Here is a 25,137-nt window from a genome sequence, read left to right on the forward strand (position 1 = left end):
CCATTGTAAGGACTATCAATAAAAGATCATCACCGTTAGAAGGACGCAGCCACATCTTCCTGCTGCTGTGATGCCTGGGTCTGCAGAGCACTATAATATTTAATTTTTTTTCCAGCATAAGATGAATTTGAGGGTGATGCTACTAATTAACCCAATAAGAAAATGACAAATGAAGTCTATGTCCATTTGCAATATTTATACTGGAACACAAAGCAGCTAATATATGCATGTAATTAATTACCCATGAATAAGTGCACTGTAAGCATAAATGTGAGGATTAATTTAAGTAAAACATGTCCATTCATAATCTAACTTTTGTTTCCCACACAATATTAATTTAAAACATGCTGAATCTTGCCTATGGAAAATAACCTGAAAGGGGTAAAGTACTGTAGGTTACTAGCAGAGTAGGTATTGGACATTAAATTTACATTTAATTTACACTGATATTATTCCACACAAGGATGTCAATAAAATATTTTTTATTGTATAATGCTTTAGTTGTTCAATAGTTTATATAAACACCAATATCATTTGCTGTAGCTTTTTTTAACAGCTGGTTATACATCGGCTCTAAACTATTTTTTTGCTCTAATGAACAATTTAGCGTGTTCCACAAACATACTCCTGAAAATGAGAAGCATAGGGGATTTTGCGTTTCAGGACTTTTGATGACCTATCATGTAGACCTCCGAGCAAACAGCAGGGCAATCGAGAAACAAAATGGAGTGGAAAAAACGAAATAAATAATGCACAAAAACCGTAAAATAATTCAGTATACGTCTTTGCCAAGATCAACCTGTTTTCCTGCTTGAAAATCCTGATCAATGTCACCTCCCCTCCTTCCTAAAAACAATTCAGGCTGCCTACTGATTGGTCCTTCAATGAGTACCTGCAAATATTTTACTGCTGCATGAAAATGAATGGTCAGTTGTTCCTCAGTGGTTAAAACTGTATGAAAAACAGAAAGAAATTAAGTAAGGTCTGTCATTACATGTGCATCAGAACAAATTAGGTTTTCAGTTATGGGTTTTGTAAATTTTACTGGTTCTACTGGTTTGAGGCAGCACAGGACTGAGCAGGTTTGAACAGCAGTCATGGTTCTGCAAAGCAGGGAATCTGCAAGCAAAAGGGGATGCAAATACCTGTGAAAGTCATCCTAGTAGGATGGGAGAGGGCTGGAGGTGGTGGCGGAGTTTTCTTGTGGTGATGTGAGGAATGCTAGAAATGTATGAGTCATTAATACAGCCCTTTAGTCTTCACACCCAGGCACTGAAAAACCGAAGTCTGTCTGCTTGTCATTTCACAGAGCGAGCACCAGGATTATAAAGGAACTAGGTTTGCCGTCGAGATTTCAAATTTTTATTTCCTTCATCTTAATTTTATCACTTGTGCAACAACCGCATATCATTGGTTGCATGCTGTAAGCTACTCAGGACAGATCATAAGAATGTAAAATTAACTTCTTCATGGAAGAAATGTCTTATTTCGGAGTTAGATTCACGGCATACCTGCATACTGTATATTAGCTCTGAGTGGAAAACAAGCAGTTTAAATCTCACCATTCATGCCGAGCCAGAGCTTGGAATAGCTAATAGCTCAGGGTATAAAGATGCATTATGGTGACTCGATTATTAAAGTGATGACTCAGCTGTCTGTAGCAGGTCTTTTGATAATTTTCACTGGTTTGTTCTACCTGCTTAATAATAAAAAAATAAAAATTAATGTTTTGAAATTCCAGTTTGTTTTTGTTGTGGTTGGTTTGTTCATCCTGATTAATAACGATCAAAATGGCAGAGAAGGAAAAAAAATCTATCCAACAAAAGGTCTGCTATTGTTTAAATGGGACGTAGAAATCAAAAAATTTTAGCAGAAACTGTGGTGGGGTCCCAACGTTCCAAGGGTAACTTCAAACTTCATCAGATCAGACACACTTATCCAGTGTGCTGGTAAATTGAGCCAAAAGTTTGGAACAAGATTTCATAGCTGCCACGAGATTAGAAAGGACTTCAACTTTCCCAACAAAATTAAGGGTGACCTTTAAATCCAAAGGTCCAGCTGCACCATGGGAGTCAGGAGCCATAAATCAGTGGGGGGGGGGGGGGGCAGCATCCAGGCCCAATTTGGCCGTTTTGTCTCACATCAGACAGCACACGAGACTTGGAAAGCAGCTTTTATATGTTCAAGTGAATAAATCCGACGGGAGGTGGAACAGAAACCGTGTCTAAAAAGCCTGGTTCTTAAAACAGAAGATGTTGACTTGCTATAATATTACTGTTTAAAAATCTATCTGTAACTTTATAACTCCCAGTTCAGTGATGTTGTCATGATGTAGTAGAAGGGTCAACAACTGCTTCAGCAATAGATTTTTAAGTTATGAAACGAGCATCTTTCAAACTGACATTATTCATATTCAGTAAACCCAAAAAAATTGACCAGCATAAGATTTGTGAACTGCAGAAGTACAGGATTTGACTGCAAGTGTAGGCTAGAATTTTGTGTCTATGCTTCCTTGGGTTTCATCTGGCTACTCTACAGTACCCACCCCCAAATCCCAAATTCATATTGGTGACATTAATAAGTCTTAAACAGCCTTTGCTGGTGAGTGTGTTCCAGGTAAAAGAGCTCAGAGATGCTACACAGCAGGACTAAGCATTTTGTGGGGGAAAAAAAATGTTAATTGACGTCAACATTTCATTCTGAAGTTTTAAAAACTTCTACCGAATTCCAGTCTGAGTGTAACCCTAGTTACATACAAAAAGCTGTGTCCTGTACTTGACATTTTAAAATGATGCACAATCATGGGTCCTGAGAGAGAAATACCTTGGACTGAATTCATTTTCAACCTCTATAGTGGATTTTTCTGGAAACAAAGTGGGAGATTGAGGAGCCCTGAACATTGACTTTGGCCAACTTTAGCACTCTTAACTGGAACAAAAGCAGCTGTCAAGGAGAAGGACACAAAAGACACTGCACTTTTTCTGTAATCCTCTTCTGGGACCTTCCTAGAGGCTGAGGGATTTTATTCTTCTACGAGCAAACTTTGCAGAAAATATGCAAGAATACCGAAGGAAATGCATTGTATAGTTAAATCACATACTGGAATTAAATGTTATTGCACTGAATACAGCTGTACCGTGCAGGGTGGCTTTCAACAGGTATGGGAAATGTCTTTGGGTCTGCATGCTTACTCCAGTTAACTAAAGTTAACTACACTAGAACTATGTAACTAATTCAATTTGGGTTGTAGAAATGCAAATACCTACAGGAAACAAACTGGTATAAATTTTTAGTAGGGCCGTGAATCAATTAAAACATGAGTTAAAAAAAATCAAATATTATTCTGTGATTAATCACAATTGTGGATCACAGTTCACATATAAGAACACAGAATCTTTCACAGTATCATTGTAAATTGACAAATCACTTTTTGTGAATGTAAAATATTGCTCTACATATTTGGAGATGATATAGTTATCTAATATTAATTACTAAACTATATAATAAATACATATAGATTGAATTGTTAAATGGATGTAAATGTATTAAGCTTTTAACCAATAATCAGCATATGCGGACACCTGTACAAAATACATAATTAAGCTGAGAAAGAAATTACCTGTAAAGGTTTTATTTCAAGGGGTAGCCGTCCACTCACTCACTCACTCACTCACTCACTCACTCACTCCTATCTATCTATCTTTCTATCTATCTATCTATCTATCTATCTATCTATCTATCTATCTATCTATCTATCTATCTATCTATCTATCTATCTATCTATCTATCTATCTATCGTTTCACTTTTGTTCTCTCACCTGAAGCTGATCTCCCAGTCTCACCTTCTTTATCCTTTGATAAAAGTTAGGTTTTTCTTATTTATTTATCAAACTGAATGTTGCACCAACACCGTTTAGTCATCTTCATGTAAACGTCCACAATTGCTTGCTATGTACTTTTATAATGTTTCTGCAAGTGTTCCAAACTGCATTTTGCAATGTCTATACATTGATGTCAAATTACAAACTTCACATAAATCTGACATATTTACTAAGCACACTGAGATTAAGGTGAGTTTAATGCCAAAACAAGTATATAAGAAATAATTTATTTGCCATGAATCAAGTTTATGAATGAAGTGTGTGACCATGCGAAAGTCAGTGAAAATGTGTTCCCTACCTCTAGACCCCAGAGGGTAAACTAGCTTTACAATGTACCGTTAAGTCCAATCCCCACAAAACAAATATTAAAACAATTTCTGACTGAACAAAATTAACAGTAGAATGAAAACTTTCAATAAACGTTCCCTTAAAATAGCAGAGTAAGAAAAAACTAGAAAAACACATTTAAAATACAGGAAGGAAACAAAACAATTTAGCAACACCTTACTAGAGGGGGCGCTAATAATGTAGTAGTACGCCCTTACTTAATGTATTAGTTACCCAGAAATGTGTTAGATATGCACTGACCCCATATTCATTCATGATTATCAGTTCACGTATTTCTTGCAGTTACCATATTTCTTCATGATTTGTACTTGAGCAGTAACTGAGTCATGAGTGCCCCCTCAAGTAAATTGTTACCAACAATTTTGCTGTTACTGAGACTATTAAAATAAGCACAGCTGGAAACTATTTACCGTGAAGTGTGCTCCTTTTACTAGGTAGATTGTGGCTAATTGATATTCCAGAAAACCTAAAATTGCTGAAAGTGTTCCGCAATCTTTCTGATTATTCTGTTGTTTTGTTTGCCTGGTTTATTATCAGCTGTGGCAGAAAAACAAACAATTAAAGGCACATATGTATTCAAACACACGCACGATACACATGTGGGCAAACGCTTGTAGCAATGCAGCCAGACAACAATATACCACTGTCTTGCTTCTGAAAACATCTGTGATCTATTCGGAGAATTTGTAATCTGATATTTCAATTGGACCTAAATAGCCTTTGATGACGAGCACATAAATGTGTCACGCTAAGGCTTCTGCTCAGCAGGGAAGTCATTTAATAAAAGACCCCATTAATATCCTCAGTCAAATTACAGCTTTCCAGTACCAATCTCCTTCTATACCCCTATGTGTTACTTATGACTGATTCACACGTGATTTTTTTAACTTGACAAAGTAGAATCTTAGAGAGGAATTCCAAAAATGTAATTCATTTGGTTTATAACCAAACAATCTTCTAAGTATCCAGAATAATATAATATAATATGTTTAGTGAAGGAATGTGATATATGTATGAAGTGTCCTTTTGTATATTGTCATCCCATCCATATACAATAAAGTATATAGTGGAATTAAATAAGATTCCTCTAGGGTGACGGGACAGCATACATATAAACAGACTGTATTGCTGAATGCCCTATAAATCAATGTCATCAACACTGAAAAAAACAATAGTTCTGTAATCATAATATTTACATTCAAACAGAATGACCAGCCCACTCCTACGCATTTCACTAAGTCCAGACTTCCTTTGGATCCGAGATGCTATTACAAGTCATTTACTGTTGTTTGAAGTACTGATTTTCTGTTACATACTACCAGGTTCTTGCAAGCCAAGAAACTAAACATATTGATTTGGATAATAACCCATCCATTTCCTATAAGTGCTCATCCTACAGGATTGTCCAGGATCTTGATAAGATTCCCAGGGAACACAGGGCACGAGGTAGGAGTAACCGGGCTGGGATGGCGGCACATAACACACAGTCACCCGCCATGGGCAGCTAAGACGCATCATCTCACCTAAACGCATATTTTTAGACTGAGGAAGGAAAGCAAAGTACCTGGAAAAAACAAAGTGAAAAATGGGAGACCTTACAAACAATGTATTATTAGCAGGAATCACTTCCGCAACCAAGGCGGGGTTACTGTAGGTCACAGTTCTACTCTACGTATGTCCTACTCTGTAATATGTAATAATAATATTAATATTAATAAGAAGAAAATAAAAAATGCAATATTCATATCACATAAAATATCGTTTTAATGTCAATGTATGATTGAATGACCATTTCTATGTTAAACCAAAAAGCTGTTCAAAGAATGTCTAAAACATATTGTGCAAAACAGCACCGCCCTTAGACTGAAAGGAATTTCAATGACATTTTCTGTCTCTCGAAGCTAATGGATTTCAATGTATCTCTTATCACATTTAATCTAGTTAATTTACTTGAATCTAGCTGATTGGTTCGTTATGGAATGTGACATGTTTTTTTTTTTTTTTAAACCCACCTAGTGAAGCAGTGCCTAACCTAGTATTTCCAATTATGCATGGTCTTGCGTGTTCTTGAAGATTATTGACGTTGAACCATTCAGAACAACTGGTCAGCCATAAGGCAAGATAAACTCACTCGTTTGCCAGTATTCCTTGTTGGTTTCTGGACAAGAAACTGATAAATTCTACATGAAAGACCCAAAAGTTAAAGACTTTGATTCTGAAATAATTTCTTGTTGATTATAGCTAATTCCAAGAATATACTGTATTGTAAATAAGAATGTTAACTTTTTGTTCAGTTTTTTTTATTATTATACAAAAAGGACTTTTCAATGCAGCTGGACAATGAACTCTTTTGGGAAATATGAGGATTAGAGTTTGCATCTGTCTCATACATTACATATTCGCCATGGTTTCTGGTAGATGAGACTGGCCTCCCTTATTTCTTCAGATTAAAAGTGGCAACCTTAGTGAGGACTGATAAGTTTGATTGATGAAGGGGCGTGTCTCCAGTTAACCTAACAGCGATAGAGTGTGGAAAAACCATACGATTTTGAAAAAGTTGATCGATGCAATTTAATTCCCAGCTTAACAGGAGTTGGCATTTAGGACACACAACAAGAGTGAAGACTCGACAAGGACAATGACAACAAAGAAAACTACTGGGAATTTACAGATGTGCTGTCCCACTACAAAGATACTTCATTGATACCCTGTAGGGAAATTATCCCTGTGTGTGGTGCTGAGGTATCGTCTGCTGCAGGGCTCCACTCAGGAACTCATCCTTGAGGTGGTTTGTTGTGTGTTGGATATGGCAACGCACTGTAATCAGTGCATGCTACCTACCTTACCTTTGGGGAAGTTTTGCCCATTCATCCAGCACTTGTAAGGTCAGGCACTGATGTTGGATGTGAAGGCCTGGCTCACAATCTTCATTCTAATTCATCCCAAAGGTGTTTGGGGTTGAGGTCAGTGCTCTGTGTCGGCCAGTCAAATTCTTCCACACCAAACTCACCCAATTATGTCTTTACAGACTATGCTTTGTGCACTTGGTCATGCTGGAACAGAATAGGCCCTTTCCGAAACCATTCGCACAAAGATGGAAGCATAGAATTCAAATCCAAAATCAAAGTATACTACCATTTGGCAGGATTCAAGTGACATCTACCTTGTCAACAAGCTTACTAGGCAAATCAATTAGGCTAAACTACTGGTCAATTAAAAAACAATCCTTAAAATTAAGTAATTTAGTAGTTGTTACTGTACATGTGGAGCTTCCACAAAACAGCTATAGAATATAATTATAGATATAGCATGTGAATAGGATTACTAAAGAATACTCATTCTTGTACTCATGCTATAATGACATGTTAATACATTCTGCTATCAAAAAAACATTTAAGAATTTTCTTTAGCTTTTTTAAGATTTTCTATATAGCTTAAAATCAGCTGGACAAAAAGCTTTGGAGAAATTTGGATGAATTATGATTATATATAATTATGAATTATATCTAAATTTTGCAATGCTTGCAAGGAGTATAATACAATGTGCAGTTTAATTAGACATGAGCACATGCATAAAATATTAAAAGGAAATTGCTTTCAAATATATTCTGCTAACACATCCACCCAGTCTGCAATAATGTATTCCTGAATGGCAGGCAAACAGAATTTCACTTTTGTTTTCAATTAGATTCCCATGCATATTTTTTTATCAGGGAAACATCCAGTTTACATACATTATAAAATGGATTGTTTTGAGTCACTGAAGGGTCGATTTTCACTTCAAACACCTAAGTCAAAAAAAGCACTTAAAAAGTTACGCACTTCTAATTTAACTTTTTTCTCCCCTCATTAGCATGGCCACACCCACCGGATTTAGCCCAAAAAGAAGGCGGGGCCACACGCTCTGCACTTACCCCAAGAAGGCGTGGCCGCACCCTCCGCACTTATTCCGAAAAGAAGGCGGGGCCACACCCGTCGCAGTTAACCCGAAAAGAAGGCGGGGCCACACCTTCCGCATTTAATCCGAGAAGAAGGCGGGGCCACACCTTCCGCATTTAATCCGAGAAGAAGGCGCGGCTGTGCAAGAAGACAACTGACTTCATGAAACAGGAATAGGGGGTTATACCTTCAATGATTTTGCCAACAAGCAAAACGTAGAACATGGTCTGTTTCATGCACACTCTCTTCCGTATTCCGAGTCAGCCAGCCATTTCACCTTCGGTGCTCGTACACTGTGCGTAACAACTGGCTAACCATGCTGTTTTTCACTGGGTTGCTTCAAGACTAACCTAGACTTACGATCAATGATGTTAGTTGCATTATTCAAGCATCTAAAAAGTACCTCAGCAACTAAAAAGTACTAAAACACAACTTCCTGTCTTATTCTTTTTGTGATTATGATGGTTATAGTTATTATTAAACTCCATAATTTCATTGTTGGGAATCGCTTATTTTCATTACGATAATGACCACTGCTGGTGCACTGTTTATTTGGGCAACATTTCCTGCTGCTGTTTCAACTGGCAGAGGACTGGTTGTGATGGGACAGTGGACCTCTTGGAGAGGGGCAGTGTAACACCAGAGTATGCTGGGAAAATGTAAATAGCCCCTTGTTTGTGGTGGTGTTAATACTTGATGTGTTCTCAGTTGTCATGTGCGCCCTTGTCTGTGTCTTGCATTCGCTTCATCCGATCCTCCTGTGTCTTTAGAAATTGTATAAATTACCCACCATGTGTGTGCCTTGCTGTGACCACCCTACCTTTCCCTATCACGTGTTCTTCAGTACTTATTAGTGTCTGTGTTAGTCCTTGGGCTTAAGAGTAGTATGTGCCCTGTGTCCCAATGTACCAAATCAGCCCTGAACCCCCACCCCCTAAAGACACACTGTACTCCCACAGTATTGGTAGGGACCAAATCAGCCCTGGACCCCCATCCCCTAAACAGAAAACATGTATACCCTTGCAGTCTACCAATTTAAGGAATTTGGGAGGGTCTTGGTGCTTTTGCTTTGTCAGTATGTCTGACTCTAACCAGCAGTTACTGTAGCCATAACCAACTCACAGCCACAATTAGCATGTTTTCCATGTTGAAGTTCTACTTGTAAATTTAGGTTCCACCCCGTGTTAAGACATGTATTCATTTGTTTCATTATGCGTTCCAAACCGAAAATATTGTAACTGAATGGTACGCAACAAATAGATACACTGTTACAGCCCTACCACAAAGTGAACTTTCAAAAATAGAAACTGGAATAATTTAAATTCCACTGCACAGTAACTGATAAAAATTTTTTAGCTGAAGTTCTTAATGAACACACTGAAAAACCCATAACCAATATCGAATAAGAAGCTGAAAAATTGCAATATCTGAATCTTTGTCCAATACAAAGTGCCAGTAACCAATGTTTTAATATCTTTTTCTGTATTTAAAAGTTCAGTAATAAAGTCAGTACAGTAGGTATGGTTCTCTTTTAGCTAAAAACAATTGCCACAACATACCAACTAACATCTATTGCCCGAAATCGGGACATTCCAAAGAAGAACTGTTTTAAAATTTGTACATGTAGCAGAAGCTTCCACAAAATCGCATTTTTTTCCCTATATAACTTCTCAGTAAGGTTTGTCTTACAAAACATTAGCTGAATTTAAAGGCGTTTTTTTCCTTATTTCTGTGGGTAAAAGAAATAACATAAATCATGCAGGAATGTATCTAGGAAATTCAAACTCCTTTATTCTGAATACATGCAATTTTCCATGTAGGCCCTTGATGCAATATGAGGAGATCCACACGTGGACAGAATGCATTACTGGCTATGCATTCCTGCTGAAGCAATACATATTTGTAACCTGATACTGTGTGCAGAGGACTGTCAAGACAATTCTTGGAATTACTCAGACTCTGTTCATTTCAGGTGATGTGCTCTCCATGGAGACTATAGCCATCAATTCAGACTTTTGTTTTAGCTAAAATTACAGACAACCAAGGCAACTGCAGCAGAGTAATCAATTTAATCTGATAATCCTCAACTATGGGCATCAGATAAATAAAGACAAAGGGCAAAATAAAAAAGACAGATGAGCAATCTAATAAGAATGTACTGACCTGAATGTCAGTCTGCCCATTCAAGAGCACAAGGCCTGGATGGGATGCCAGTCCATCGCAGGGCACGGGACTGAGGGACACCCTGGATGGGATGCCAGTCCATCGCAGGGCACACGCATGTACATGTGGATACTCTGACACCAGATAGCCTGAATGTATGTCCTTGTACCCAGAGGAAACCCACAAGGAGAGCATACACAATTAATATGGAAGGCAGGATTCAAATCCTATATCATCTCCACAAGGTTATATTGTGTGTGTGTGTGTGTCTGTGTGTGTAACACGTGCACATGCGCAAATGCTTGCAGAGCACCCAGAGTTTTGGATTTAAGGCCCATCTAAGGTTCATTTTATAACCTATATATCAGTCAAAAGATCCACCGTTGAATCCATCGAGCCACACAACCAACTCCATTTCCTTTTTTATACATATTCTGTTTACTCGGGAAACAATTTGAGTGCCTCACAGCAATGCAGCACATGCTGCGACTTGCTGAAACTATCTCCAGAAATCCCAACAAGCTACTTCACTGATTATTTTCCTTTCTGCCCCAGCCGAGGAGAAGCCCCAGTCCGCACCTAGCTCTCCAATCCAGCGGCCACCAATGAAAAATGAACCGTGCAATTTTCATTTCTCATCAGTGGTGTATAAACAATTTTGGCGAGGGTCTGGTCCAAACGTTGCAGTTCATACGGCAGCTCTTCAAAGCCAAGGTTATGTCCTCCAGATTAGAATCAGATGGCTGTTCTAATGTGACCTGCTATTCAACTTCCGCACACATTGTGAATCATTGGGTCTGAGTTAATTCTTAGAACAGGAAACCGGCACCTTGGGGTGCAGCAAGGATCAAGAAATCATTCTATAAAATTAATTAATTACCTGCAATGAAACATGCTTTCTGGCAATCAGATCTTTAAAAACATGAGAAATAAATCTATGTACTATGTAAAAAATCTCACTTTCTATATGTTCAAATCATCATAAAGAATTGCTTATCTGATGGGAAACAAAAAAATCTTCATTGATTATTATTACTCATTATTGTGACGCATATTTAAATATAAACCTCCTTTTAACCAAAATGTTTTACTAAATAAGACTTTTAACATTCTGTCAACACAAAATGATTAAATATAACTGACACGCAAAAAAAGTGTCAACATGTGAGAGAATTCGCTACGTTACGCTATGCTGATATTTATTTTCACATCTCTCTATTGTGTACTAATCAAGGACTCCATTCTCGCAGCTTGGATAAACCTGGTTCTATGTGATGTATGAAAGATTTCGTGTTATTCCACAGCAAATGTTCTCTGTACCATTCTGAGTCTTGACTTTGAGGGTTTATTTGCAGCATCACATGATGGTAATGTTAACTATGAATGATTTTAATTGAAAATGGCACACAATTAAAACATTTAGCATATAATGGTTATGATCTAAGTACTCTGAGTAAATATAAGAATGCTTTATGGCTTTTATAGATTAGTATGATAGTAATGCTTCCTTTGCCATGTTTATAAGAATCTATAAACACATTCATAACACATTATAGCCAGGTTTATTATGCATTATGAATGCTATATTAAGCTCTCATCTACAATGCACCATACATACCTCTATAATGCAATACAAAGTATCTGTGGTTCTTATACTGATTATTATAATGCATTATAAATGTATCTACAGTGCATTATAAATGACAGCTTCAAGTAAAGTGTACAAACAGTCTCCAAGGGCAGTAACCTAAAGAATACAAGCCACATTTACTTCCATAAAAAACCACAATATTCTTAAATAGCATCATAGCATTCACTGCTTAATTTTTAGTCAATAAAATAAAAGAATTAAAAGTAAGAATAAAATGTTAAATCTGACTTAAAGAACCAAACACCTCTGAAAATACTGCAGATTCAGCCTTCAGAAATAATATTTTCTGACCATCTGAACCGTATAACGGCTCTACAGAATGCCCCCGGTTTGTGCCTCCCAAGGAAATCAAAATGAAAATGACTCTGGACTGTGACACTGTAGCTTGGCCAGGGATTAAAGCTGCTCCCCAATGCCTTTTGGCGTGTGGAAAGGCTGAGCAGCGACAGCCAGAGAGCCAGCAGAAGGCCGGAGCAGTGCTGGGCGTTACCAAGGTCCACCAGCATCTGGCCCACTCATTGTTTGGAGACTCTGGCCATCCTGCATGCCCCCCCCTCCGCTGAGCCAGTGCTTCATCCTGCCCCCCCCCCCCCCCCCCACTGAACCAGTGCTTCATCCTAAATAGCAGCCAATCCTGTTTCAGTCCGTAGTGATTCAACCGGACAGTGAGGTAAAGGAGAAGGAAGGAGAGAAATACAATCTTCTGAGCTTGTGATATTTGCTCTAAAAGATTTGCTTTAGAAAAGGATGAGCAGTTAATACTGTCTTTAATAAGTATGCAGTCTGAGGAATTACAGGGCGTAAAAAAGCTTTCATTATTAATAAAAAATAACATGCAATATTTCTGGTTTTCCCCGAAAATAAATAAATATTTTAATCTTTCCTAAATGGTAAGGCACAGTGATTTTGCCTAGGAATTATTAAGCCAGTGGGGGGACTTATTAAGAAACAGCCTACATTTCTGAAAAGATGAAACAGATGAAAAAGCTGAACACATTTTCTTTGATTTCAAAGAAAGAAAAATGTTTCGCAGACCTCTTACTGTCAAAAGATTTATCAACTCATTTCTTAATTTAATACATCAAAAAGCACAACCAAACTTGTCTGCTAGTCACATAAACACCCAGACATCAGTGTCATTATAACAGCATCGACTCCCCTGCTCCTTTTGATTATAATCAGCTGGCTCTTGATTTCTGGAGAAGCTTTAACCTCAGCCTTTCGTTCGTATCCCTCACTGCTCTCCTCTGACATACTGGCTGACTCCCTCCTCCCCATGATTCAGGCCTCAGTGCAAATGGGCTCTCGTCCCAGAGCAATGAGATGAATATGGTCAGGGGTTTGTGTTCGGAGTGGCAGCTGTCACCACTCATCATGCTTATCCCAAGTGGGCCTACAGGAGACCGATCTACAGCCGAGCATTCCGGGCGGCGTCTATTAAAGTGAGACAATCCCGCTTTTTTAAATTGAAAACAAAAATAACAAATATACAAATAACAATAAAAACAAAAATGTCGTTGTTTTTTTTTTAGTTAGCTGAAGCAGAAGTGGACAGAACTGAGAACACACCACAGAAGGCTGGAAGACTGGATGCACTGGAGAGTATAATTGCTTCAATATGCCTCCTCCTTTAGTCAGAGTAACCGGATTTCATTATACTGCAGCCTTAGCCCACAAACTGGTGGCCGCCCTGCAATTTAGAGTGGGTGCTTCCTGGCTACATGGGCACAGTTAAGGGTACTCTGCTTTAGGAACCCCTAACAGACAACACTGGTAGAGGTCTGTGTTAGTAATCGCCTTTTTCTTTATGGAGAGGAGCTTGATCTCTCACATTAAGTGTCAGTGCTATACCACAAGGGAAGAAAACTCAAAGTGAGCTACCTAGATAACGCTGCCTTACCTTCATTCCTATTTATGATGGATACAGATAAATGCATCTCTTTATAAATAAGACTAATAATTCAACAAGAATTTATACATCTGAACTGTTGCCAGTTTACAGGGGAATACAGAATACTAGTCGTCATTTCAAAGGAGCACTCAATAAAATATGTACAATTTTATGCAACAACTTAAGAAATGCTGTTTCATTCCATTGTTCTGTGTTTGATACCTACACTCGATGCAGATACTAAGTGCTTTCGGTCCTTAAAGCTGAGGGAACAATAAGCACGACAGACGTAATATTCTGAACAACCCTGCTTTGATTTTCAAAATACCTCAATCAGTACAGTCATTTGCATCTGAAGTGCATCATCCACACAAGCTAAGGCATCACAGAAGTATTGCTCATGAAAAAGTAAGAAAAAAGATGAATAGGTTCCCTTCGTGTAATAAAAGACAACACACACTACACTCAATAGGCACTTTATTAGGCACCCCAGTGTAGTATCAGGTAGGGCCCCCTTTTGTCTCCAAGACAGAAGCCGTCTTGCAGGCCACATCGCTGTGAGCTGGCCTTTCTGCACTTCAGGCCTTCCTGTTAAAGTTAACAGCTCAGCCCATTCTCCTCTGACCTCTCTCAATAACGTTTTCCTCAGCAGAACCGTAACCCTAACCCTACTGACCGCCTACTTCTCTTTGGTTATCCCGTCATCTCTAGACACCGTAGAACATAAAAATCCGATGAAGAGGAGCTATTCGTTTCTGAGATGCTGAAATCATGCCTGGCACCAACAATCATGCCATGTTTAAAAGCATTTAGATCACTTGATGCCATTCTCATGCTTAGCCGCTCAGTAGCTGAACCTCTTGACCCCGTCGGCTGTATATATTCAGTCGCAGCAACACGATTCACTCTTTGGAGAAGCACACGCCGGACATGTTGGCAAAAGCCAAAAGATTCAGCTTAACAGTGCACATGAATAAGGGGAGGGATGATGATGATGTCATCAAGTACAGCTAAAGGCTGAGAGAGGTGGCCACGTACTGTCAGGTGATCCCGGTGGCTATCTGTCTATGTTAAAACCCTAAGGCCAATCTCAACACATGAGAAATGCTTGAATTGCCCTGTAAATCTTAGCTGGTGAGACTGTAATACTTTCTGCAATTTCCTGCTCATGACTGGTGTCTATGTAAATGTACATGGCATATCTGCATATTGATATAAATAGATTTTAAATTGACAGATTTAGCATTAGACCAAAATCATGTTTATGCTTGTGGGGGAGACCATCAGAGGTGGCAATTTCAGGTGCAGAAAGTAAAAATCCAGACCGTGATTTACTTTCAGCCAACCAGTTGAGCATAAAGAGTCACAGTCACAGAGTACTCATCTGGTTAACTGAAACAAAATCTTGGGCTGTATTGGTACTTTCTGGACCTGAAATTCCCACTTCTGGAGACCATTAAATCCCAACGCAAAGCAAATGAAATACTGTTGTATTAAGCCCTATTTGTAATTGCTTAATCTCTGAAGAGTTCACATTTATGGACGAGTCTATGCAGTGATACACATTTCTCATTCAGCAATTCATAGAAACATAGAAAACAACTTACACGTTATGTAGTAGTTGACGTTCCTTTTAAATTCCAGGCCCATGTAATTAGGGCTGAATTCCTGAAATTTGATGGTGAACTTGATGTCCTTTTCCGGTTTGTTACAGTTGACCAGCACATTGGGGTCCATGACAGTGCTGCAAGCGTGTGCCTGTTCCTTTCTCACCAAGTACAGCTTGTAGTATTCATACGGCTGTTCGCTTTCTGCTTTGGGGCAGATAATGTCCAGTTTGTCTCCTATCTCGGGGTAGATGACTAAGCCCTTCCCAGGTTGAAACCTGCAACACACCAGAAAAATGTACCATAAAGAACCTGCAGACAAGGCTTTTAGATTTTTAAAGAGAATAATCTATACAGTGTTTCAGTTTTTATGTTTTGTGTAATCAGTGTTTATGAGTACAGTAGTAAGACTCTTCTTAAGCAGATACTTTTGAGTACGTCTTGTAAGCCAGCTAAGAATTATTTTGATTTCCCTTCCCATTACTTATTGAGTGAGCAAAAATTACACACCCCCCCCCCCCAAAAAAAAAATGCACCACATAATTTCAGTAAAAAAATGCATAGAGTACTTCAGTGAAATCTGAACAGAAATACTTTGCCTCTTGTTCATTTGGGTTTTGCGCGGTATTCTCCTATGAGAAAACTCAATCCTCCAGCATTTGAGTTCACTGCAATGAGCAGCATAATAAAAACATAACTACTGTATGACCAATAAAACAAGCACTATCCAGGCAGACGTTTAGGACAAAATACAAACAGTGTAAAAATAAACCTGTTTTATTTTCCTGATTTAACAATTTCCACTTAATTGACAGATAAAATACTAAACATACAATTGTCATATGGGAATCCCACACTTCATTTTCACTATTTGATGATGTCTTTATTAGAGATTTTCGGTTAAGGATGGTAATGTTTATCTTTCTGCTTTCTAATGTAGTAATATTGTTTCCTTCTTGTAACTGCATTTGATAAACTTATTGCTGCTTGATCTAGTACTGAAAGACGGGTATTGAGTACAACACAGTTTGTGGGTTCGGCTTAAGATACGATGATGGTTCAACAATGTATTTATGCCAGTTATTCACTTATACATTCGTATGTTCTGTGGTTGATACAGTGATCAACACTTTTTAATCTTATAAGTCCTTCGTACAAAAATTTGAAAGCATCTGTGGCTCAATATTTTGCACAATACCAAAATCTAACATACAGTGAGTCACAAGTGATCTCACGATGAATTGATATAACTGCTGTTTTTCCTAGCAGCAAGATTGCCACTATAATCCTAATTAAATCTAACAGTTTAATATACCCATGTACATTGGGACAACAAATAAGCTTCATGACTGTCAAACCGTTTATAGTTCCACAGTGACATTTGAATGATATGTTGCTGCAGCCCTGTTTAAAAATTAGCACAACTTCAAAATCCATTGAATAATAAAAAAAATTGCATTAGGGTGTGATAAAGAGCTCAGGAGAAATAATACACAAGAGTCACAGGGTGCAGTAAATTCTGTACAACTACAGTCATGAGTTTCCAGAAAATTTCATGAAAACAATACTGTTGTTTTTCCCTTTCCTTCAATGTCTAGCAGGAGTGGCCAATCTTATCCGCAAAGGGCCGGTGTGTGTGCGATTTTAGGTCAACCTTTAGCTGTTCAAACCTGGGTGTGAGGACTCTTCAGCTAATCAGTCCTTAAATTAGTACTCTAATTAGGAGTTGCAGCAAAAACCCGCATACGTAACAGTTCTTTCTGGAAAAGACTGGCCACCCCTGGTCTGGAGGCATGCCTCAATTCAGCCACTATCAGTAACACATGAATCAGTAATCCAAAATATGCCGTTCTGTGAAAAACTGTGGAATTATTTAATAACTGCTATAATCGGGCTGGCACGTTAAGCTGTTAAATATCATTTACCACCCATTTTTACCAGTAGTGAACCACAGAAGGAAACTCACTCTTATTTCACAATGCATGTCACTGCAAATCTTTGTCTGAAAAAGGTTTTGATTTTTCCAAGGAAAAGCAGAAAGGATATCTGCTGTAGATCAAGTCATTAAACATGATCAATGTTGCAATGCAGCTGAAAACCGCTTAATCAACATGAGATTTGATATGTTCCAAATGTGAACTACACTTTAAAAAAAAAAAAAAAACTCAATTTTCACTTATGTGTGTTTAGAGGGCGTTTATCTGCATTGCTAGTTCCTGGCTAGCAATGTTTCAAAATAAAAAAAAAACAGGTGTAAATAGTATGGAATGTTCATAAATAAATGTGAAATCATTATTAGAAATGATCTGAAATGATTAAAAGAGGAATTTGTAGAAATTTGTATATATTCTTTTCATTCTGTTCTGTTCATCAAAATATTCAACATGTAAATTTACCTGCAAAATATCTGAATTGCACTCCCGTACATAAGAATAATAATAACTGGGTTCCAGTGCTCAGAACCGTACTCGATAGCTCTATGGCACTGAAATCTAGTATAGTTCTCTGTCTTTGCTTCCCTTCCCCCTAATCAGGCCCAGTTGAGCTTAACTCTCAGTACTTTTGTTTGAGACAAGAGCCATGCAAGAAAGTCTTTTACTGTTTACTTTGTTCCTGTCATGAATTGTCTTCCAGGACACACAGTCGCATTATTCATATGACAATATGATAAAAAAAAACGGTCATTAATAAGTCTTTCATTTTATAATACACCAGATCCTCCATTATTTCCATTATACTAAAAGCGGCACAATGACAGTCCTTTTCAGTCATGAGAAGTAAGAAGCCTGCAGCTTTAGGTGCACACAGCACTCCCCTGTTTACCTCACCTTTGCTTTGCTAAGCTCGTATCCCCAGGCATCTTGAAAACCTGTGACAGCAGATTCGGTTCTTCTTCCCTTTTAATGTGTCTTTAATGTAAAATATAAGCAGGCCAAGAAAGGCAACTAATCTAAGCTGGCAGACAGCATGTATATTTATGTGTGTCTGACAGCAATCTGAAGCAAGGATAGTTCAACTGAAATTAACCTGAAAGCAACTATTTGTGCCAAGCTGAAATTTAAAAAAGGGATTTGCATAAAAAAATCTGAAGTGAAACAGCCAAACTCTAAAAAGCATATTTTCAGCCAAATGTATTGCCAGTTTAAACAAATACCAACATTATTAATTTAAGGAACAACATGCCATTGCTGCGATGGGCTGGCCCCCCATCCTGGGTAGTTCCCTGCCTCGTGCCCATTGCTTCCAGGATAGGCTCTGGACCCCCCGCGACCCAGTAGGATAAGTGGTTTGGAAAATGGATGGATGGATGGATGGACATGCCATTGCTTACTGCTAAACCACTGAATCATTTTGATTTGCTCTTTAGCCCCCCCCTGGTGAAAACATGTCTGGACTCTGGACTATATAAATCTTTAATATATACACTTCTGTATGTGACTTCTGTGTGTCATTAAAATAAATAAATAAACATGCAAATTTATTTGCTACATGGAAATTATAGCAAAATGATTATCAGTCAGGGTGAAGATATAGTGAACACAGGCATCATTGCGGGTGGGGGGGGGGGGTGAGAAACACACTATAATTACAGGTGGAGTGTTACTATCCATCATCGCTCCTTGCCTTAGGGAGAATTAGACTGTAAAACCTGCTGTAGGAAACAGGCACAGGCCTACAGGCTTCAGCAATTTAGGTACAGGAGTCCAGATGATTCTTTAAAAACTGGTGGGGAGGGTGCAGACCTGTCTATCCTGCTCTGGGCATATAGCCAAAGAGAAGAGCAGAACGCAGTCTTTGTGATTCACCTTTCACCCTGCATTGGGACATCCCAGCCGCTAATTTATATATACCTATGGTGATTATACTGGTCCACCACTTATTACTAGGGGTTCGCTCAAACATAGTCTGTTAACATATGTCATTATTCAATTAGCTACAATGGAGTGAAAACCTTGCAAATGTCCTACCTCCAGAATGACGCAAATGGCACAGATCAGTTATGGCAACCATTAGTCTAGGTTACAAAAGAGACATGCAAGATGAGATGGTGCTCAGGCAAGTCATTATCTGCAACTATAGTCACAGTCATAAGAGTAGCTAACAGGCAGAGCTTCAGAACTGCAAGGGTTACCTGAGGACACCCCCATGAAGATACCCAAAGCAGAACCCTAAAAACAAAACATGTACTCTCCTTCTTATTTATTTAAAAAAAAAATAATAAATCCAAGTAAAACTTAGATTTTGGTTTTGGAGGTTGTGCCCGTCAGGCGCTCATGTATGGGTTTGTGGGTTCAACACTCATGGGTTTTAGGGTTGTGCCCATGATCAATAGGTTATTGATTTAAATCCCATGGCCAGCAGAATGATGCCACCATTGGGCCCTTAAATATGGCCCTTATCCACGTTTGCTCTCGGGGTGCCGGATACTGGCTAACACTGCGCTGTGACTCCCAAACTTGCTCTCACCTGCATAGGTGTCAGAGTGTCTCGTGGAGAACAAGATGGGACAGGCAATTTTTACCAGCATCCTAAGATCAGTTTTCCCATGGATATGAACACCTGGATATGAAACTTCAGGAACATGGTGATTAGTCAGTGCATTTATTTACTGTACAAAATACTTGTGGATTCTTTGCTCATAATCGATATAGATATATATACATGTACCACAGTATATTAAAACTGAACATCTCTCAAAAGGAGACATTTCTGTCCCGATTTTTTAGCTAAGGTGAAAAAACACCAGCAGCATGCTAGCTTGGTAGTGTTGGTTTGGTGAACTGGTGTCTCTAAATGGCATTTATTATAACAAAGTGTGTGTAACAAACTAGCACGACACCTGCGATGCCCCCTGCCTTGTGATCTGAGCTTCCTGGGAATCTGTCCTATACTGTTCTATACTGAACAGTGGTGGGAAAGTACTCAATGTTCATACTTAAGTAAAATAACAGAAACTCAAGTAAGAGTCATCCAGTAAAATACTACTCAATTAATAAAATACCAGGATTTAAAATAACTTAAGTGAAAAGTACTATACAGTCAGTTCTGCTACGGCAGAATTAATGTGTTCCTGAAAAACCCCCGTGTTCACAGACCAAAATACACGTATCCGACTGGAAAAACAGAATTTGGGGAATCCGACTCCAAAATAGTAACTTATACCAAATCATGAATTAAATAATAAAAAAGTGATGCCAGTGACCAGAAATGTAATTATATGCATTTTAAATAAGAAATAACAGTAATACATTAATAAATTATATCATAAACATCTCCTGTGGGTCTTATGGGTACTAGGAAAATTTCCTAGAAACCGCTTCAGCCAAACATTCCAAATTCGCTAACTTGTTGATTGCCGAGAGCTGGCAGTGATGGCCATAACGACGCTAATAATTATTTGCAATTCGTTACTTTACACCACTGATATTGAAATAGTAATTATGAATGATTAAGATAATTAGACAATGTCAAATAAGAGCAAGGAACAATGGAAAAAAAAACATTGTTACACATTTCACATTTTTTTTCAGACCACGATACACCACAGGTAATGGAAACTGGATACCGCGCGGGGGGACGACACACTACTGTATTGATTGCCAACTTGAACTCTTTTAGACATGCCACATGGTATGCAGTCTGAGCTAGTCACATAGAGTTAAAGCACAAAATGGAGTTCATGATGAGTAACACAGTCAGATGTTCCCAGTTGAAATAATTGACATTGTTTTACATTTATTATGGGTTGTGGGTTAATGCAAAGGGTACATCTGTGTTATACTACTACAGGTAGAAGGAGCTGTCCGCAGCAGAAAGGTAACCTCTGTACTGCTATTCTACATTGGTGAAAATGCAGAGGAATAAGCTGTACAGAAGATGCCAAACAACTGTAATGGATGTAAGACAAAAGTTCTCTTAGGGAAGACAAGGTTTTAAATTGTATTATATTAGTTAACTATACATTTTGACACAATTTGTTTATGAGTCGACTGATTTTTTTTTCTGTTGATACATCATGTTTTTCAGAATAAATATTCACAATTTTGCAGGTTTATAATGTATCATAAAATGCTGAAATTGTTACATATGAAGTGTTCTCTTTGAGAATAAAAAAATGTTTAATAGATTTGTTTTTGTTTTCGTTCTGTACTTGAAATGTCCCATCAGTTTTGTAATGGGCCGGACACAATGCTAATATGGCTGCATGTATAATGTTAAATCTCATATTAGTTACAGATTCTATGACTAAGGGCTAGCCCAGTTTTTATTTCCAGATAACAAACAAGCTGCCTCGCATTTAAACTGCAAAATTTTGCATGGTTCAAGTCAACAGGCGAAAGGGAGGAAGGGAAAATGAGAGAGAGATTTGTACAAGGTACAAAAATCTGTCCCATTTGAGGAAAAAAAAATCATGGTAACATAAGATGAGCTATGGCTGACTAAGAATGTATTACTGAAAGCAAACTGCTGGGTAAAATCCAACTGCCGATCTTTTGTCTAAGAACCTCGCATAAACTACAAATGACTATGTACTGATTGATGAAGGCATTAGGCACACATTTCCTTCTGTCTGCATATTGCGAAGACATATTTTTGATATATAAATGTAGTGTGAAGCACAAATCCAGATACAAAAATCGAAGAAATTCATTTAATTTCATTTAAAATCTCCTGTAATTTCACAGGTTGCGTTAAAACCTACAGGCAGTCCTCATATAACTAACGGGATCTGTTCCCTAAGTCTGTCTGTTTTCTAGGTAAGTGTATTATACAGTGTATAGTATTCATTATTAGAGAGTAATAACAGAAGTAAGAAAATATGGTACTGAACTGTGGCTCGAGCCGACAAACCACTGCAATATTTTCAGGAGCATCACAAAGTATTGTTTTGTCTGACTTTGTTATGATGCACCATTGAATTTGACTCAAACTCTTAACATAATAGATTTTAAGGCAGTCTTAGTAAGTACAAGTTGTCCGTAAGTCGGGCGTTCTTAACCTGGGCTGCCTATATACTTTATCTTTCTCATACATGTGACAGCATAATTATGTAGGCCTGCATACTTACACAAAGACGTATTAATATTTAGGAAACTTTAAACTTATATCATTCATTTCATTTAGACCCTGGAAAAATAAGCATAATGCCGTAATGGTCATGATCATTCTGCATATTTCTTTTTACTCTCTCTTACACACACAGTTCTGCATGAACGTAGATATTCCTCAACGCCATCTTTAATCTAATTCGTGTACGAGCTGAGCTGATAATGTCAACAGGTGAAAGTTTTACTTAACTGTGCAAATTTACTAAACTACCTTTTCTGTGTTCAGAATGATGTAATGACTTTTTGGAATTAAGACCTTTAACAATCTTAATAGTGCCATGACAACGTTGAAATGCAGGCCGTCATTTTTCCTATCGTCAAAGATGTTAATATTTAAAAACCCTGCTAATGAAATGCAGTTGCAAATCTGTTAAGCGAAAATATTCATGTGTTCTCCTCATTAGTAAAAGGTATGATTTTCTTTCAAACAATCTGGTGCTGGGAAAAACCAATACAATCTGGGTGCTCAGTCCATTTCAAATGACTGACAACGGCCCCATTAATAAATTTAGGAACAAGAATAACTTCAGGTCTTTCTTCCTACCTCCTCACTCATTAGGGCCTCCCCACTTTAATGCTGTTATTTCTTTTGCAGACCAATTCATGTCCCAGGGAAGCCGTGCCCTCATTCTTCCTCCAATTGGATTTACAAGATTCACCAGTGGAGCATAAACAAATTGCCATGGTAACACTGGGTTTTGTTACCATCCCTTTCGCTCCGAAAGCTTTGATTCTGATACGTTTGTATTTCCAGTTGACCACAGATGCGATCCACCGTTTATATATATATACCTCTATTAAATCTTAAACTAACTGTATCGTTTTATTTCTTACCAATAACAGTGCAGTAGGAGTATACTGTAAGTAGTGCCAAACATTCATTTTCTCACACGGTACCATTTATGACGTATGGAGGGAATCTATTTTCCAAACTCGGGTCTTGTACTTCTGCAGGCTGTGCGTTCTAGGTGGTAACAATATGGTTCACATGTTGTTTTGTCAGCTAAAAGAATATTTAATATGATATCATTTCTGTAAATTTAGTTGTAGCATGTAGATTACAAATCAGAGATTTGATACAAATTATTATAAAGAACTGTGTATCAAAATAAATGATCGGTTAGGTCAAGGGATGTGTTCTGTCATACAAGAAATAAATTATTGTTTTTGTTTGGGAACAGAACTGCATAAACACGAACGAAATGAAACACATTACTCATGAAACAAACAAAGGATCCATGTTTTGGTTCAGAAGTAAGACTACCAAATGTGGTTCAAAGGTTGGAATAAGATATTCAATAATATTGAAAATAAGCTTATGATAAACCTCATTTGAATTTAAAAAACACTATGTTAAACATTTAACTGTCAAACAAACGCCATGTAAAATGAGTTAAGTAGGTATTAGATATTTTTTGTCAGACAATGAACTGGATAAATACATGCCAGTAGAACATCATCACATCATTGACAGCCATGTGTACTATGCTGTAAAGTTTACATATTCTCTAATTTAACACAGTTTGTTTTACCAACAAAGAATAATAAAAAAGAAATGCTCTAATGTAACCACACCATACTGGCTGGACTGTTCCCTCTTCTTACTGTTCTGGCAGCAACTACAGCACAAACTAGTCAAAACACGACCCAGTTCTAAGACAAAGTGTATTACATAGGCAGAGTAAAAAGAAAAATTGCAAACACTGCAAAACAGTAACGAAGGTCTTCGTTGTTAAGATAAACAAAAGACGATCCCTTAAAACAGTTTAGTATGAGTTAGTAAACTGGAGACTAATATTTACGCATCAGAAAATATGTAATATGTTACTGTCTTGCCCATATCTCTACAAAAACATTACTGATCAAAATGAATTGGAATATTGTGGGCAGCCTAATTTAAAAAAATCATGATTTTTTTTTTTACTTAAATGCGTTTTATCTAAATAAACTAAATAAACTGATAGAGGCTGTTAATAAAGAGAGAGTATTTCGGGCTGACAGAGATGTCACCTCCTTTATTAAACTGACTCAAGCATTTGCCGTAATACGTTTTTTTGCACTGTTTATGTGATCCTGCTGCACCAGAAGCATTCGGCTCTCTCTCGGTGTAATATTGTCCATCCATCCTTTCCCTACTAAATAATAGGCCTACATTTGTTTATTGGAATGTTTGCTGTTTAATACACTTATTGCAATCATCTGTGGTTGCTTAGCAGTGAAAGGGTTAACTTCTTATATGTTCTCATCAAATAAATGTGCATATATATATATATATATATATATATATATATATATATATATATATATATATATATATATATATATATATATATAAAATAAAGATAAGATTTGGTATTTCAAAAACTTTGTTCCAAACATACTTCTTGAAAAAGTGGGGGGATAGTCTAATAATCGGGCCAAATAAAAAACGTTGCCCTTATTTGCTTAATGCCGTTGCTCCCATTCTGAACAAGCTGTTCACGCTAAATCGTGACAGCAGCATTATGTATTTACCAACATAACGGCTAAAAAAAGTAGAAAAGGGACA

General features: G+C 37.6%; 1 protein-coding gene across 1 annotated transcript in view; it reads right to left on the reverse strand.

Annotated features, from left to right (window-relative positions):
* The window catches only part of LOC125712649 (ephrin-B1-like), a 58,318-nt gene that overhangs the window by 12,458 nt on the left and 20,723 nt on the right, over positions 1-25,137 (reverse strand). Inside the window, exon 2 of the mRNA XM_048982932.1 lies at positions 15,481-15,758. Coding sequence (XP_048838889.1) covers positions 15,481-15,758 — 278 coding nt within the window. The remainder of the gene's footprint in view (positions 1-15,480; positions 15,759-25,137) is intronic.

This window comes from Brienomyrus brachyistius, chromosome 18 (assembly GCF_023856365.1).
Source record: "Brienomyrus brachyistius isolate T26 chromosome 18, BBRACH_0.4, whole genome shotgun sequence".
Lineage (NCBI taxonomy): Eukaryota > Metazoa > Chordata > Actinopteri > Osteoglossiformes > Mormyridae > Brienomyrus > Brienomyrus brachyistius.